Below are 13,008 nucleotides of genomic sequence, written 5' to 3'. Positions count from 1 at the left end.
ATGACACCAAAGAAATCATGTTCTCTCAAGGGTGATCTGTTTTTACCCTCTAATCCTTTTCCCTCTCCCTAGTAAGGTTAAAAGATGTGGCAGGAAAAGGGACTCAGGATGAGCAGCAGGGAGGAGATGGGAAGGATGGTGAGAGCACTGCAGGAGGTGAGCTTTCACATGGAGAGAAATCAAGAGATTTCATCAGCCTGTGCTGCAGTAATGTGGCTGTTCTGGGACGCTTCCCGGGCATGCCAGGGCGGTTCAGGAAGCCATCCAGCTGGAATTCACTGCCAGCTGTCTGTCTTCCCTTAAGAGGATCCATGAGCATTGCTCCAGGATTGATTCTCCAGGGACACAACTCCCAGGTGTGGTCTCTCCAGGCAACAGAAGAGTCGGGGATGCACCTTTATGCAAAGCCCGCCAAGAAGGGCTGATGGAGGTGCTCAAGGAAGAGGCATGTACTCCAAGATCATGCAAGGCTCTTTGGGATCCACAGTGTTATTCCCTGCGATGCCAGTGCATGGCACTGCCTGCACAAGTGGAATTTTTCCAGAGGCTGTGGACCAAGATTCAGCCTCACCGGGCAGCTGGGTGAGGTTAGCACACACCTGGCAGGTGCTGCATCCCACAGGAGCACCAGCAGCTTCTGGAAGCCCTGGTTTAAGAACTTCCTGAGCCAGAGGGTGGATTTGCATCTCTGCATTTGCTACCTCTTGATCTGGGCTCTCAAAACCATTTTACTTCTGGCATCTACATCCTGGGGGCAACCAGCACCAATTTCACTACACACCATGTGTTGCCTTTTGGGTGTTTTAAAGCTTCTGGCTCCTGTTTGATGCCATCAATTACTTTGTTCTAAGCACTCTCTTGTCTGCCTTCTCCTTTGCTCTCCTTATTTCATATCCTCTTTTCCCTATTCTCTGCTGATCACTTTTTTTCCCACATGAAAGTCTCACTATTCTTTCTATTTTCTCAGAAAAAAAAATCATTGCTGGGATTGTGCCAGATACATTTCTGCCCTTCTTCCAAGGCGGCAGAAATTATTTCCCTTTTTCCACCCCTTGTGGTGATCAGGAGCTGTGAGATCACCACAGGCTTACACAGCTGCATAAAGGCACTTTCTGCTTGTTCCACATAGTTCCCAGCCAGCTAATGATAATGATAATAACAACAATAATGATAATAATAATGTTGTGACTTTTACTTAAAGTGGCTCTGCTCATGTGTGGCATTTTGTGCTACTTACAGGGGATTTCATCCACCATTCTCTCACTCAACAGCTCAGCAGCAGATCCTCCTGTAACACTCTGTATCCAGTTTTAATGCTTGACATCCTGATGGATTTTATATGTTATACACTTTGCTATCTCCTCTCCTTGTCCAGGATATTTATGAGCTTGCTGGAAGGTTCATACAGTTGCAGAACTCCACTTCTCTCCTTCTCTAACTCCACTCCATTAAGTCTGATCTGCACTCTTGTCTCCTTTTTCAGTGAGTTATTTACCTGTGGGAGCACCTTCCCTTTTATCCTTTCAGAGCTTCCTTCCCCTAAAAGATCTGCCAGGTGACACCTCTCCCTACAAAAACTGGGCTGCCTCCTCCCCTGGTTTTCACATTCAGCCATGTGCCTACAAGATAGACCCTGTATTTGAATTTTTAACAATTTGCTTGGCTGGAAAGTCAGGCTCATCATTCTCTGGCTTCAGCTATTTCCAGCTGATATTGCTCTCAGCTCTTCCTCCTTGGTCTGGGCACAGATAAGAGATTGTAGTCCACATTCAGGATTTATCAGCTGTGTGCTTGAGCCCTGCAGGATGCCCAGTGGGTAATCTGTAACCCTGGCAATTTGTTACTCTCCACTGTATTTCAAAAGTGCTCAAACTGGTGATTTGATTCATGAGGGATTTTGCCCCCCCTGCCCTGAATGGAGCTGTGCCAGGTAAGAACCTCCCCAAGCACTCCTGGTAATCACTAATGCAATAAAGGCAGTTTGTTCTGCTCTCTCTTACAGCCCCTGAACATCCCTCAGACTTCTGTCACTCCCTAGATCTGAAGAACCCCAGGCAGCCTTCTCCCTTCCAATGCAGCTGAAAATGTTTGCATTAACAGTCTGCTTTACACAAGCTGTTCACAGCAATATTCCCTGGCCTGTCTCTCCATGGCTCTGTACTTCACTTGGCATCCAGCTCTGTTCTGATTTCCTTCTCCAGCCACACCTTGGCTTTGAACAGCAGTTTCCAAGTGCCCTCTCTGCCCTGCTGCTTGACCAGCCCTTTTCTGGGGCTGTGCATGATCCCAGTGCCCAAAAGCATCTTTTGACTGCTTATTTTAGCAATATTCTCCTAAGACTCTCCTGTCTATGCAGGCTCCTCTTTGCAGCCTGTGCTGACACAGTATTATAACCCGAATGCCACCCTCCACCCCCCACTCGGGTGCAACTGGGGATTTTTGTGTCACTCGTCACTGGACTTCACACTCTTCTTAGTGCAGTGTCTCCCATGCCACCAGAAGAAACACACACTTCCCTCTCTGTAATTTCATCTAGGAATTACAGGGTCCCACTGTTTGCTTTTCTTTTAAACTGGGTTTCTGAGAAGTTTATGTCAAAACTTTAATTTAAAGCTGGGCTTTCTAATTCATCCACTTATATTTTTAGCCTTATGCCAGCCATTTATGTGGAGGCAGAAATGCATTTTTCCTTGGTCTCTTTGTCTGTGTTTTGTGTCCTGCTTGCATGGGACTATCTACTGAGATTGCTCTTTGCTCTTTTTTACTTATCTATTGATTTATACCTTTCTCAAGATAAAGAACCAATGTGATTATAATTCAGAGGTTGTGTTATGTCAACCAATGTTTTCAACTTGGTGGCTTTTCTGCATAAGCCCTGCACAAGCTCTGTGCTCTGTCCTCTGCTCTTAATAAAGTTAAATCCTGAATCTGTGCAGTCTCTCAATCTTGCAAGGGAATTCTGACTTTCTGGGTGGTCCTGAAAGCATCCACAGAAGCTGCTGCACTAAGCAGACATAGATTCACAGCACTTTAAGATACATTGGTCTTTCTACCTGCTGGAATGGGGAGTGAAGAGGGAATGAAGGCTTGGTGTGCTTTTCAAAGCAGCTGGCACTGGCTCTGGGTGGGGGTCAGAGGGCCATCAGGAGGTGGCCACCAATTGGGGCCATTGGGACCATTTCCAAAAACACAGAAGCATCCTGGCACAGACCTCACAATGCCCAGCACCCTGTTTTAGGTGTACAGACTCCTGCTCTTGAAGCCCTCCCAGGTTCATTTGGGAGCTCAAAGCAAGCCCTGAGCAGCCTGCCGTGAGCCAGGAGGGCTCTCTCCATGTGGGGTGCCCTGGGAGGGCATCTGCACTTATTGCTCCCTGCACCCAGAGACATCTCTGCCCTGATGCCTCCTTATCTCTCCAAACACCAGCATCCCTCCAAGCCTTGGAAGAACCTCCCTATCACCTATCTGCAGTGTCAGGCACTTCTGCACGTGGGAAAGATATCTGTTCCTGGGAGTCTGGGAGGCCAGAAGGCTGCAGGGAGCCAGGACCATGCCCATCCAGCCTCCCTTGCCCCACTGCCTCCGCAGCACCAGGAGCCTGGGAGTGGGGTGGGGCTGGATAGACAAGCACTGGGAGGAAGTTATTATCTCTGTGGCACAATGGGCACAGTGAGTCACAAGTTTAAGGCCAGTGTTATAACAGAAATTAGACAGCCAGATCTGTGTTTGGTACCTAAATCAAAAGGATTTGCCCGAGGACCTGCAATGAGTCAGTGGCAGGGTGAGGAAGGGAGCCAGGCTCTGCTCCCAGCCAGCACCTGTCCCTGCTGACTTGCATGTTGCTGCCTTCAGAGAACCTGAGAGAGCAAGACCTGGGCGCAAAACTCAGGTTCTTTCAAAGACACTCATCTCAAAGGCATTTTGCCTCTCTTTGTGAGAGAGCGCAGCAGTTAGGCAGAAGGCCAAATTTTAATTAGATCTGATTTCCAAAAGACTCTAAAAAGCAACTCCCACACAACAGAGGCAGGTGAGAAATGAGGGATGTGCAAATCGAGCAACTCAATTAGTCTGTTCTACTACCCCAGGCCACACACACTTCTTTTCTCACTGATTCCAGTTAGCTGGGCTTGGCTAAAACAACTGGAGCCCAAAAAGCCTTAATGATAACAACTCTGCCAGTAAGACACCCAAGACTGGTGCAAGGACACTGAAAAATGTGGTCCCACCCCTTCCTTTGGGAGATATTCCAGCTGCTGGAGATGTTTAATTAAAATTAGCCACCTTATTTCTCAGTTGTAGTATTTGGGGTTGTAGTATTAAGGGTTTGGTGCACTCTTGCTCATCATTCAGGCCACCACCCTCACAGGTGAGCTCTGGAATGCTCCTGCAGTCAGTGCTCCTGTAGAAATATCCATCAGGAAGGTAGCAAGTGTTCCAGGCAGCTGGAGTTCCTTCAGAAAACCCCCTCCTCATTCACCTGCTTGCTGCCAGTAGAGGTGAAGACCAGACTTACCCTGACCACCCGGCTGAGATGGGCAGTGAAGGTGGAAACTCAGACTGTGTCTGGGGGTGCATGTCCCTGACAAATCCGCAGGAACTGAGCAGTTTCTCTCCCATCCTGACAACCCCTCCTCCTGCTTCCTCAGCTCGGAGCTGGACTGTGGCACTAAACACTTCCACAGTGGCCGGGAGCTGCTGGGCAGGGGAGCACTTGGGATCAGGGGCTGGGCTTCGGGAGAGCAGCGGTAGCCAGCAGGATAGCTGGGAGGAAGGTGAGTGTTGCAGGCTCCGGGCTTGCCTGAGTCCTTGGGCAGGAGAGCGGGGTCGAGCTCCAGGGGACACTTTCTTTTCCTTCGGTGATGCCTGCTCTGTAAGCTGTGTCTGGGGGACAGCGGGACAGCTCCCAATTGTCTGTTGGCATCTACACTGAAGTCCAGCCTGTTTGGAGAAGTGGAGGGGGCATGAGTGGGCTCCTGGCCTTCCTGGGGACAGGCTGGCTGACCTGCTGGAACTGTCTCCTGCACCATGGCACTGCTTTCCAAAGGCTGCTGAGAGTGATGGCTTTTCTCAGTTCTCTTTTGTGTCCGAGCACTGTGGAAGGCAACCTTGGCCCCAGAATACCGGGATTTGCGTGGTCCGGGACCCTGCCCAGCTCGCCCAGGGGGACACTCCGCATGCTGCCTGTAGTGGTGATGCTGGTGGTGGTGGTAGTGGACATGGCTGAGCACCTGGGGCTTGGCCGGAGCAGCCCCCTGGGGCACCATCAGGTCCAAGGAGCGGGGCCGCCTCTCCCTGGGCAGCCGCAGCTGCTCCTGACCGTGGTCTGTGGTGGGGCCCTCAGAGCTGCAGTACACGAAGGGATCATAGTCGCTGCTGAGGGAGCTGCGGAACGTGGAGCAGCTGCCATGGATGCCCTGCAGGCTGACGTCCGTGCAGTTCAACATGGAGTCACTGGAGGAGCCGTGGCAGGGCCCCGAGCTGGAGTCGCTGCCTGGCCCGTCGGCCAGGTACCCACTGTGCTCCGTGAGATAGCTCTCCCCAGAGCCACTGCTGTTGTGCTGGTGGCCAAGCCCTCGGCGCAGGGTGGGCATACGGTGCTGCTTCTGTGCCATGACTGCCTTGGGTGCCACACAGGGGGGCTGAGGCTGAAGGGGACATGTCCTGTGGGGTGCAAGCGCCTGCCCGCATGCAGAGGGGTTGGGGCGCTGCTGCCCCAGCAAGCTTGGGGCCAGTGGGGCCACGTGGCCACAGGCCAGCAGGGAGGAGGCTGGTCTGTAGGGCATGTAGTGGATGGTGCCAAAATCCAGCTGGGCGAGCTCTGGAGAGTGGAAGAAGGGATTGCCATGGGCTGACTCTGGGGGAAAGCTCCTGAGGTTCCTCTGAGGATATGCTTGCGGGAGGTGGTAAAGGGCATGTCCTGGATGCTGGCGGAAAAGGTGGAGTCGCCGCCCCGGCTCCATGTCCTGAGGGACCAGCCTGGAGCTGGCAGCCATGGCCTGGTCCCCTGAGTCTCTGGCTGTGGAGAAAGAAGGGAGTATACAGCATACATTCCACAGCCCAGAAGGGAGTATCCAGCACATGTCTCATAGCTCAGCTGCAGCAACCCTGGCACTGATGCTCCACTGCCCTCCCACCATGGCTCCACGTCCCACCCGTACTCTGCAACTCCTTCCTGCCACCACCAAACCACCCTGATAGTCCTGCACACTCTCCCTGCTGCTGTGACCCCCCAGATCCCACCTTCCCATCCCAACAGGTCTCAGGACTGGAATCCCTCCTCTTGGTACAGGTCCCAGCCCAAGCCCACCACCTCTCTGTACCCTGGTGGGCTCACAGGCAAGGGACTCCTCTCCATGCACACAGTCCTCTGTCCACTCTGTGCATAGGGACACAAGGACCTGCTGATCCATCTCCCAAGAGTAACTGGAGCTCCTGCGCACAGTCCTGTACCCAACCCTGTCCTCAGCCAGGAAATGCCGTGTCTGAGCCCTACCAAGAATATTGAACATGCAAAGTGGACATGTGTGGTGTTGCTGCAGCCAAGGGTCAACACACTCCCGATGGAACTCATGGGAGCACGAGATGATCCGCAGTTCCTAGAAAAAAGTGGAGAGGAGATGGATGAGCAAGGAGAACCGTGTTCCAAGACCTGGATGGGTCCTTCTTGATGGAAGTGAACCTTGAAGGATGGACAGACGTCTAACAGTGAGGGATCTGCAACCCAACAGCGCATGGAGGAGGCTGTGGAGCACCTCTGGTCCTGCTCTCTGAACATCCAGAATACTCCAAGCCCTTGGGAATAGGGAGATTTCAGGCTGGGTGCTCCAGAGCAGCAAATCAAATTTTACCCTGTTTCAACACGGCCATTTTACCCCACAGCCACAGATGGAGACCTGCCTGGAGACATGACTTCAGCAGAACTTTATAGCCCAGGGGCTGGCACACCTCCATGGATGCAATCCCTTTCCAGCACTCAGGAATTCAGAAGGAAGCACCTCACAGGCCTCCGGCTCCTGCCATTCTCAGCTCCCACTGCTGACACCCCCCCCCCCCGCCACCTGGGAAGCCAGAGCCATGAGTTCAGCAGTCTCGCCTAAACCCTACCTGCCCCTCGCTGAACTCCTCGAGGCAGATGGCACAGACCGGGGCGGAGTTGCAGCTGCTGGCCGAGTCCCAGCGTGGGGCCGGCCACGCCCGGGGCTGGTAGCGGCGTGTGGCCAGCTGCCCGATGGCCTGCAGGGTCTGCTGCTGCACCGAGTCCTGCAGAGACAGACAGGGCTCAAGGAGAGGTTCAGCCTTACTCTGCCCTCCCATATTCAAAATGGGATTATCAGAAATTTGGGGACGATACCTATCTGCAGAGGTGACTTTCTGTCTAAGCTGATTCAGCCAGAGTAGGCTTTGTCACCAGCAGGAGACATCTGGCCCTAGATATTCAAATCACCCAGCAGTGCTGAATTTTTGATCCCCCAAAGGATTGTCTCTCTATGGGACAAATGGGAGAGTCTCAAATATGGAAATACATCTGATTCTGGGAAGATGATTATTTAATTTGTTAATTTCTTTTAAGAATACTAAATCATATAATCACAGAATCAAGGAATGGCTTTGATTAGAAGGGACCTTAAAGCTCATCTTATTCCACTCTCCTGACATGGGCAGGGACATCTTCCACTGTGCCAGGTTGCTCCATCCCATCCAACCTGGCCCTGGACACTTCCAGGGATCCAGGGGCAGCCACAGCTTCTCTGAGCAACCGGTGCCACGGCCTCCCCACCCTCACAGGGAAGAATTTCTTCCCACATTTAATCTAAATCTCTCCTCTTAGTTTAAAACTGCTCTCCCTGTCCTATCACTATCTGCCCATTTCCCCTCCCAAAAGGTGTCTGTTCCTGCTTTTCCTGTATTTCTGTTTGCTCAGACACGACTGCTCCATGAGATCCCTACCTGAGTCCTGTTCAGCTGGCACTTTGTGCGGACAACAAAAATCAAAATGATGACGACCACGGTGCTGACCACTGTGAGAAGAATCCACACATCGTAGTCTGGCTGTTGGATAAAACAGGACAGAAATTACTCTTGTGTGGAAATTACTCTTGGTGGGAGTTAGAGGCTAGGGGAACCTCCATCTTTTCTGGACCATCAGTCTTGGGCAATACATCCTTGGCCAAGCTCCTCCTCTTTGTTCTTTACAAGTAAAATTAAAAACTGTTCAGTCTTTTCTGCACATCCATACAAGAATAGAATATCTCTGTCTTGCAGCTTCTCAGCTCCCTTGAGACTATGGTCTAAGGCAGCACAAAATGAGGAAATCAAAGCTTGATTTTACTTGAAGAGACAGAGAATCCCCTTGCCTCACTCATGACTTTAAAGTAAAGGAAACTAAGTAAGCTGAAAGTGCTTTTGAGCCTTTACTTGCAGCAGGTCTGAATGCTAAAGACAACTCCTGCCACAGGCTGTGATCTCCACCCCTGAGGAAGAAAGCTCAGCCTCTCTGGGAAAGCCTAGCCAGTCAGGAGGGAGGATACAGAAGGCAGTGGGAATCATGTGTCTCTCACCCAAGCTGGTGGCTCCTTGACCTCTATCTTCACATGGGCCTCTCTGTTCTTGTTCACGACGCCCATGAGGAGCTCAGCATCATGGCCCCTGATTAGGACCACGGGCTGGCTCAGGCCTCTGGGCTTCCTCAGCTGCAAAGAAAGAAACACAGTGAGGGCTGCTCCAAAACAGCCTGAAGTAAGGACGATCCTGGTCCCCCAGGCCAGTCCATTCCTCACTATGCTTCTTGCAACTCTTCACAGACTGACTGCTCACCCAAGTTTACACTATCCCTCTATGATTAATCAGATGGAAGTTTCTCTTTTATCAATTTTCCAGCACAGATTTCTTAATTTTCCCTGGTGGTGACTCCTCATGCACAACCAGCCATTTCTTGGTGTCTCTTGAGCTCCTTTCAAGCCCCTGTGCAAAAGCTCTTGGCCCCTCCTCTTCCCTGTGAAAGTGCCAACAGCACTGCCAAGTGCTGCCTTCGCCACAGAAATGCTTCCTCTGCTCTGGACCCCTTCAGTTCCCCTCCTCCCTAAGGATATTCTGCTTGTTCTGCTTGTCACACCAGCAGTTTTCCACTGGTCCAGGTAGCATGTCCAACTGACCTGGATCAGGGTGGCCATCAGACCCAGTAACCCCTTCCCATACCCTGAGGGAATCCAAAGGTCAGTGGACAGGGATGGAGATATGAATGGAGGTGCAGATGGTCAAGAAGACCATGGAGGCAAGGCTGAAGGCTCTCAGTTGTTGATAGGATTTGATGCTTTTGGCTTTTGTGTACCAAATGGGAAAGCTGGAAAAGTGAGAGCCAAGGCTTGGGGTAGGGATCAGAGCCTGGGATCTTAGCAACCTCGGCATCACCTCATGGACCTGCATTTGTTGCTGTGTTTCTCTGGCACCAGAAATTAAGATGTAAGTGCATGAAAGAGCCACGAGGGATGGATCCAGCAAGCAGTCAGCCCAGAGCTTGGATGAGGTCAGGCACCAGCTCCCCTGTCTGTTCCCTACCTAAAACTGGATGCTTTTCATATCCCTAGATTATCTGGATAGGGAATTGGCTCCCTTCCAGAGATGACAACAATGCTGGGGAAAGGGACCTTTGGAGGTGTCCTAACCAAGATTAAACCTGCACCAACAGCAAAGCAGGATGGCTTGGAAACTTGAGAAATTACCTTTCCTGAGGTACACTAGGCTGTCTGGACTATGTGGGATGGGGAAATTTATAACTTCCCAAGAGGAAACATCCAGCTCCTTGCAGAAAAGTTTGACTGACCAGACAATGTCTTTTAAGAGCATGGATGTGCCATGGAAAGTGTCTGTGTGGGGTAAGAGCCAACATCCAACCCCAGCACCATCCTGGGGCCTTCCACTGGTGGCTAGGGGGTCCTGCCCTGAGCACATTTTGGGATGGCACAAGAGAACTGTGTTTTAGCTGAGGGTATCACAGGGGTCTGTACCTGATCAGCAGCACTTTCATCGTCGGTGATGTCAAAAAGGATCGCACGGGCTCCACGCTCCCCTGCCAGCTTTGCCTGTCCAAAAGAACAGAAGTTTCAGTGGACATTTTATACTGTACCCTGTGTCCACACCTAACACTAGATCCATGTCTGACTCCTGGGCTCTTCCCAGGAGAAAGAAGCACCTGTTTGGACTGAGGAAACAGCCCCTGCCTCGGTTCCTGACTTGTTTTGGGCTGCAGAGCCTACACTTGCCAGAGCCCTGCAGCTCACGGGTGGTTTCTTCCTAAAGTTGTGGAGGTGAACTACTTGGTGGCGTTGCAGTCACAGCAAAACACAAACCTAACCATTCTCCAGCTGTCCGTGTGCCAGCTGCTCCCTTGTTTCAGAGCTAGATTTGCTGGGGAGGGACGTGCAGCCCCGTTAGCCCTGCTGACCTCCACGGACAGCAGAAACTCCCACAGGTCCCCTGTCACCTGGCAGCACCAGGGCTGTCAGAGGGCCTGACTCCCACTCATGCTGCTCTGCCTGGCTCTCCCTGCTCATTAGGGAGAAGCTCAGGTGGAGCCAGGTCTGCTCTAGAATTAGCAGTTCAGTGGCTTTCCCAGAGGGAAGGGACAGTTCAGAGACCCACCCAGCCGAGAACACATGCCACCCTGATGAGGTAACCAGCCAGGAGCTCGGGTCACCCACCTCCTCCCAGGCAGCCCCTGGAGCCCTCGGGCAGGCAGAGGCAGCCCCGGGAGATGGAAGGTAAGCTGGGCTGGGCTGGGCCGCGGTAGTCAGGCGGAGCCCTTTGATCCTGAACAGACAGGAGCAGCATTGCCAGAGCTGGCTGGGGCCTGGGGCACTGCCTGCTCCCAGCCGCGCTCTCAGGGCCGGGAGCCGGCCCGGCCAAGGGATGCGGCATTCCCGGCACGGCCCAGGGGCACCAGCTCCATCCCTGCTCCCGGGTCACCTCGGCAAGGAGCACTGGGGGCCTGGGTCTGGGTACAGGGATGGGAAAGGAGCTGCAGATGATCCAGAACAGGCAGAAGTGAAGGCTCTGAACTGGTGATGGGATTTAACACTTATAGGGAAGCTGGAAAAGTGGGATCAAGGCTCAGGACAGGGATCAGAGACTGGGGTCCTGCCTAAGATTGAAGCAACCCCAGTGTTTGCCAGCACTTTCAGGGGAAGAGAACTTTGAGGGAGTGAATTCCATCCAACAGTCAGGCTTTGATGAACAACAAACAGCTCTACAATGATTTATCCTGCTAAAGACACTTATTATGGGGCAATGAACAACTGAGACTGGACAAGTGACTTTTCCCAACATCTTTCTGACTCCTTGCAAAGGATACAACTTCTGGGGACCAGGGACAGGGCCCAGGGAATGGCTGGCACAGTTCCTCCCATGGAACTGTGCCAGGGAGGTTGAGGGTGGATCTCAGGGAAAAGTTCTTCCTGCAGAGGGTGCTGGGCACTGCCCAGGCTCCCTAGGGAACGGGCACGGCCCCGAGGCTGCCAGAGCTCCAGGGATGTCTAGGATAGGATTGTTGGGGTGTCTGTGCAGGGCCAGGGCCTGGACTGGATGATCCTTGGGGTTTCTTTCCAACTCAAGATACTCTGTAATTCTGTTCAAGCCTTTCACAATTTGATTGATACAGTAATTTTCTCAGTGTAAGCTGTGTTTGCACTGTATCTCTTCAGCCACAGGCACAGCTGAGCTCCCACTTTTAGGAGTGAAACCTTCTGGTGCAAATAGGTATTTACAGGATGATTTTGGTGGTCTCAGCAGTCTGACAACCAGGCTTGCAATCCCTGGTTCACTCAGAAATAAAAAAAAGCCCCCCAAAAATTTACAAATTATTATCAGAAAGAACAATAAATCACTTTGAATTGATTCCAGAGGTCCTTCCCATGCCTTCCTCTCCTCTAATGCTTTCCCTGTTGGTTTTAGCTTTGGAAGTTGAAGCAGTGACAGAATTTAGGAAGCAGGGAAGTGCCTCAGGCGACTGGTGGAGTTCTCGTGCTGGGCTGGCCAGGGCAGTCCATGTGCAGGGTTTGGCTGCGTGACAGCGGAAGCAGAGGTTGTGATAACACTGCACATGGCTATTTTTATCATCATTGATACAGCCCTGCAATTCCACATGCAAAGCTCTGCCCCAAGACACACTTGCCAGGAAAACAAGGCTACAGCTTCACTCAGCACCAGCCAAATCCCACAGCTACACCCCTGCTCCAGAGGAGGAGTGTGGTCCTGGGATTCTGAGGAAGAGACCTCAGCATCCCTGCCCATGGCAGTAGCTCAGGACGCAATATCTTTTAAGGTTCTCTTCCAGTCCCAACCATTTTGTGATTCTCTGATCCGTACGATGTTAGAGGGACGGAGCTTGGCAGAGGCTTCAGGAGGTTGGAGAAGCAGACAGGGAGGATTTGCATGGGATGGAGCATCGATGATACAAGGCAGGGCCCAGGGATGTTGCCAACTTAAGGAGTATTGAGCTCTGTTTCATGGCTAAACTACTCCTGTTTATGGGAGCCTCCCTTGGTGAGATTTTAGAGTAGGAACGCCTACAGGACTGCAACTGCTGGAGATCAAACTCCAGTGCTGGATCTGGCTCTGGTAACAGAGTGGTAGTGATGACTGATGGTCAGTGAACTCAGTGTACCAGGTGAATTGAGGGTTTGTCTGCTTGGGGGGATTTGGGAGTCCTGGAGAAGGGATGCAGGTGGAGGAGCAGAGTACAGCAGTGCACCATGTCTTGTCCCCCCCATGCCAACCTTCCTCAACTGATCCTTGGACTGAGTAACACACTGGTACTTCCAGTGCTGTGATTAGAGTCTCAAAGATGAAGGACAAAACTAGCGAAACTGAATCCCAGAATCCCCAAGTGGTTTGGGCTGCAAGGGACCTTAAAGCTCATCTCCTTCCATACCCTGTTACAGCCAGGGGCACCTTCAACTAGACCAGATTACTCCAAGCTCCATCCTAATGGAGCTTGGAGCATGGCCTAAGTTT

At 51.9% G+C, this 13,008-nt stretch overlaps 1 protein-coding gene across 3 annotated transcripts in view; it reads right to left on the bottom strand.

Moving 5' to 3' along the window:
* Positions 1 to 13,008, bottom strand: part of RNF43 (ring finger protein 43) — a 58,077-nt gene that overhangs the window by 4,578 nt on the left and 40,491 nt on the right. For 2 of the 3 annotated variants that reach the window (XR_007779077.1, XM_050981620.1), the window contains 6 exons: positions 10,005 to 10,079; positions 8,559 to 8,690; positions 7,948 to 8,049; positions 7,105 to 7,260; positions 6,494 to 6,596; positions 4,514 to 6,016 (listed from right to left, as the gene is read on the bottom strand). Coding sequence is in view for 2 of the 3 variants with exons in the window: in XM_050981620.1 (XP_050837577.1) it covers positions 4,514 to 6,016; positions 6,494 to 6,596; positions 7,105 to 7,260; positions 7,948 to 8,049; positions 8,559 to 8,690; positions 10,005 to 10,079 (2,071 nt within the window). In the remaining variant the exon portion in view is untranslated. The remainder of the gene's footprint in view (positions 1 to 4,513; positions 6,017 to 6,493; positions 6,597 to 7,104; positions 7,261 to 7,947; positions 8,050 to 8,558; positions 8,691 to 10,004; positions 10,080 to 13,008) is intronic. The other variant, XM_050981621.1, reaches the window with a different exon arrangement.

The sequence above is a fragment of the Serinus canaria genome, chromosome 19, assembly GCF_022539315.1.
Source record: "Serinus canaria isolate serCan28SL12 chromosome 19, serCan2020, whole genome shotgun sequence".
Classification (NCBI taxonomy): Eukaryota; Metazoa; Chordata; class Aves; order Passeriformes; family Fringillidae; genus Serinus; species Serinus canaria.
This window is presented reverse-complemented; position numbering and strand designations above follow the sequence as displayed.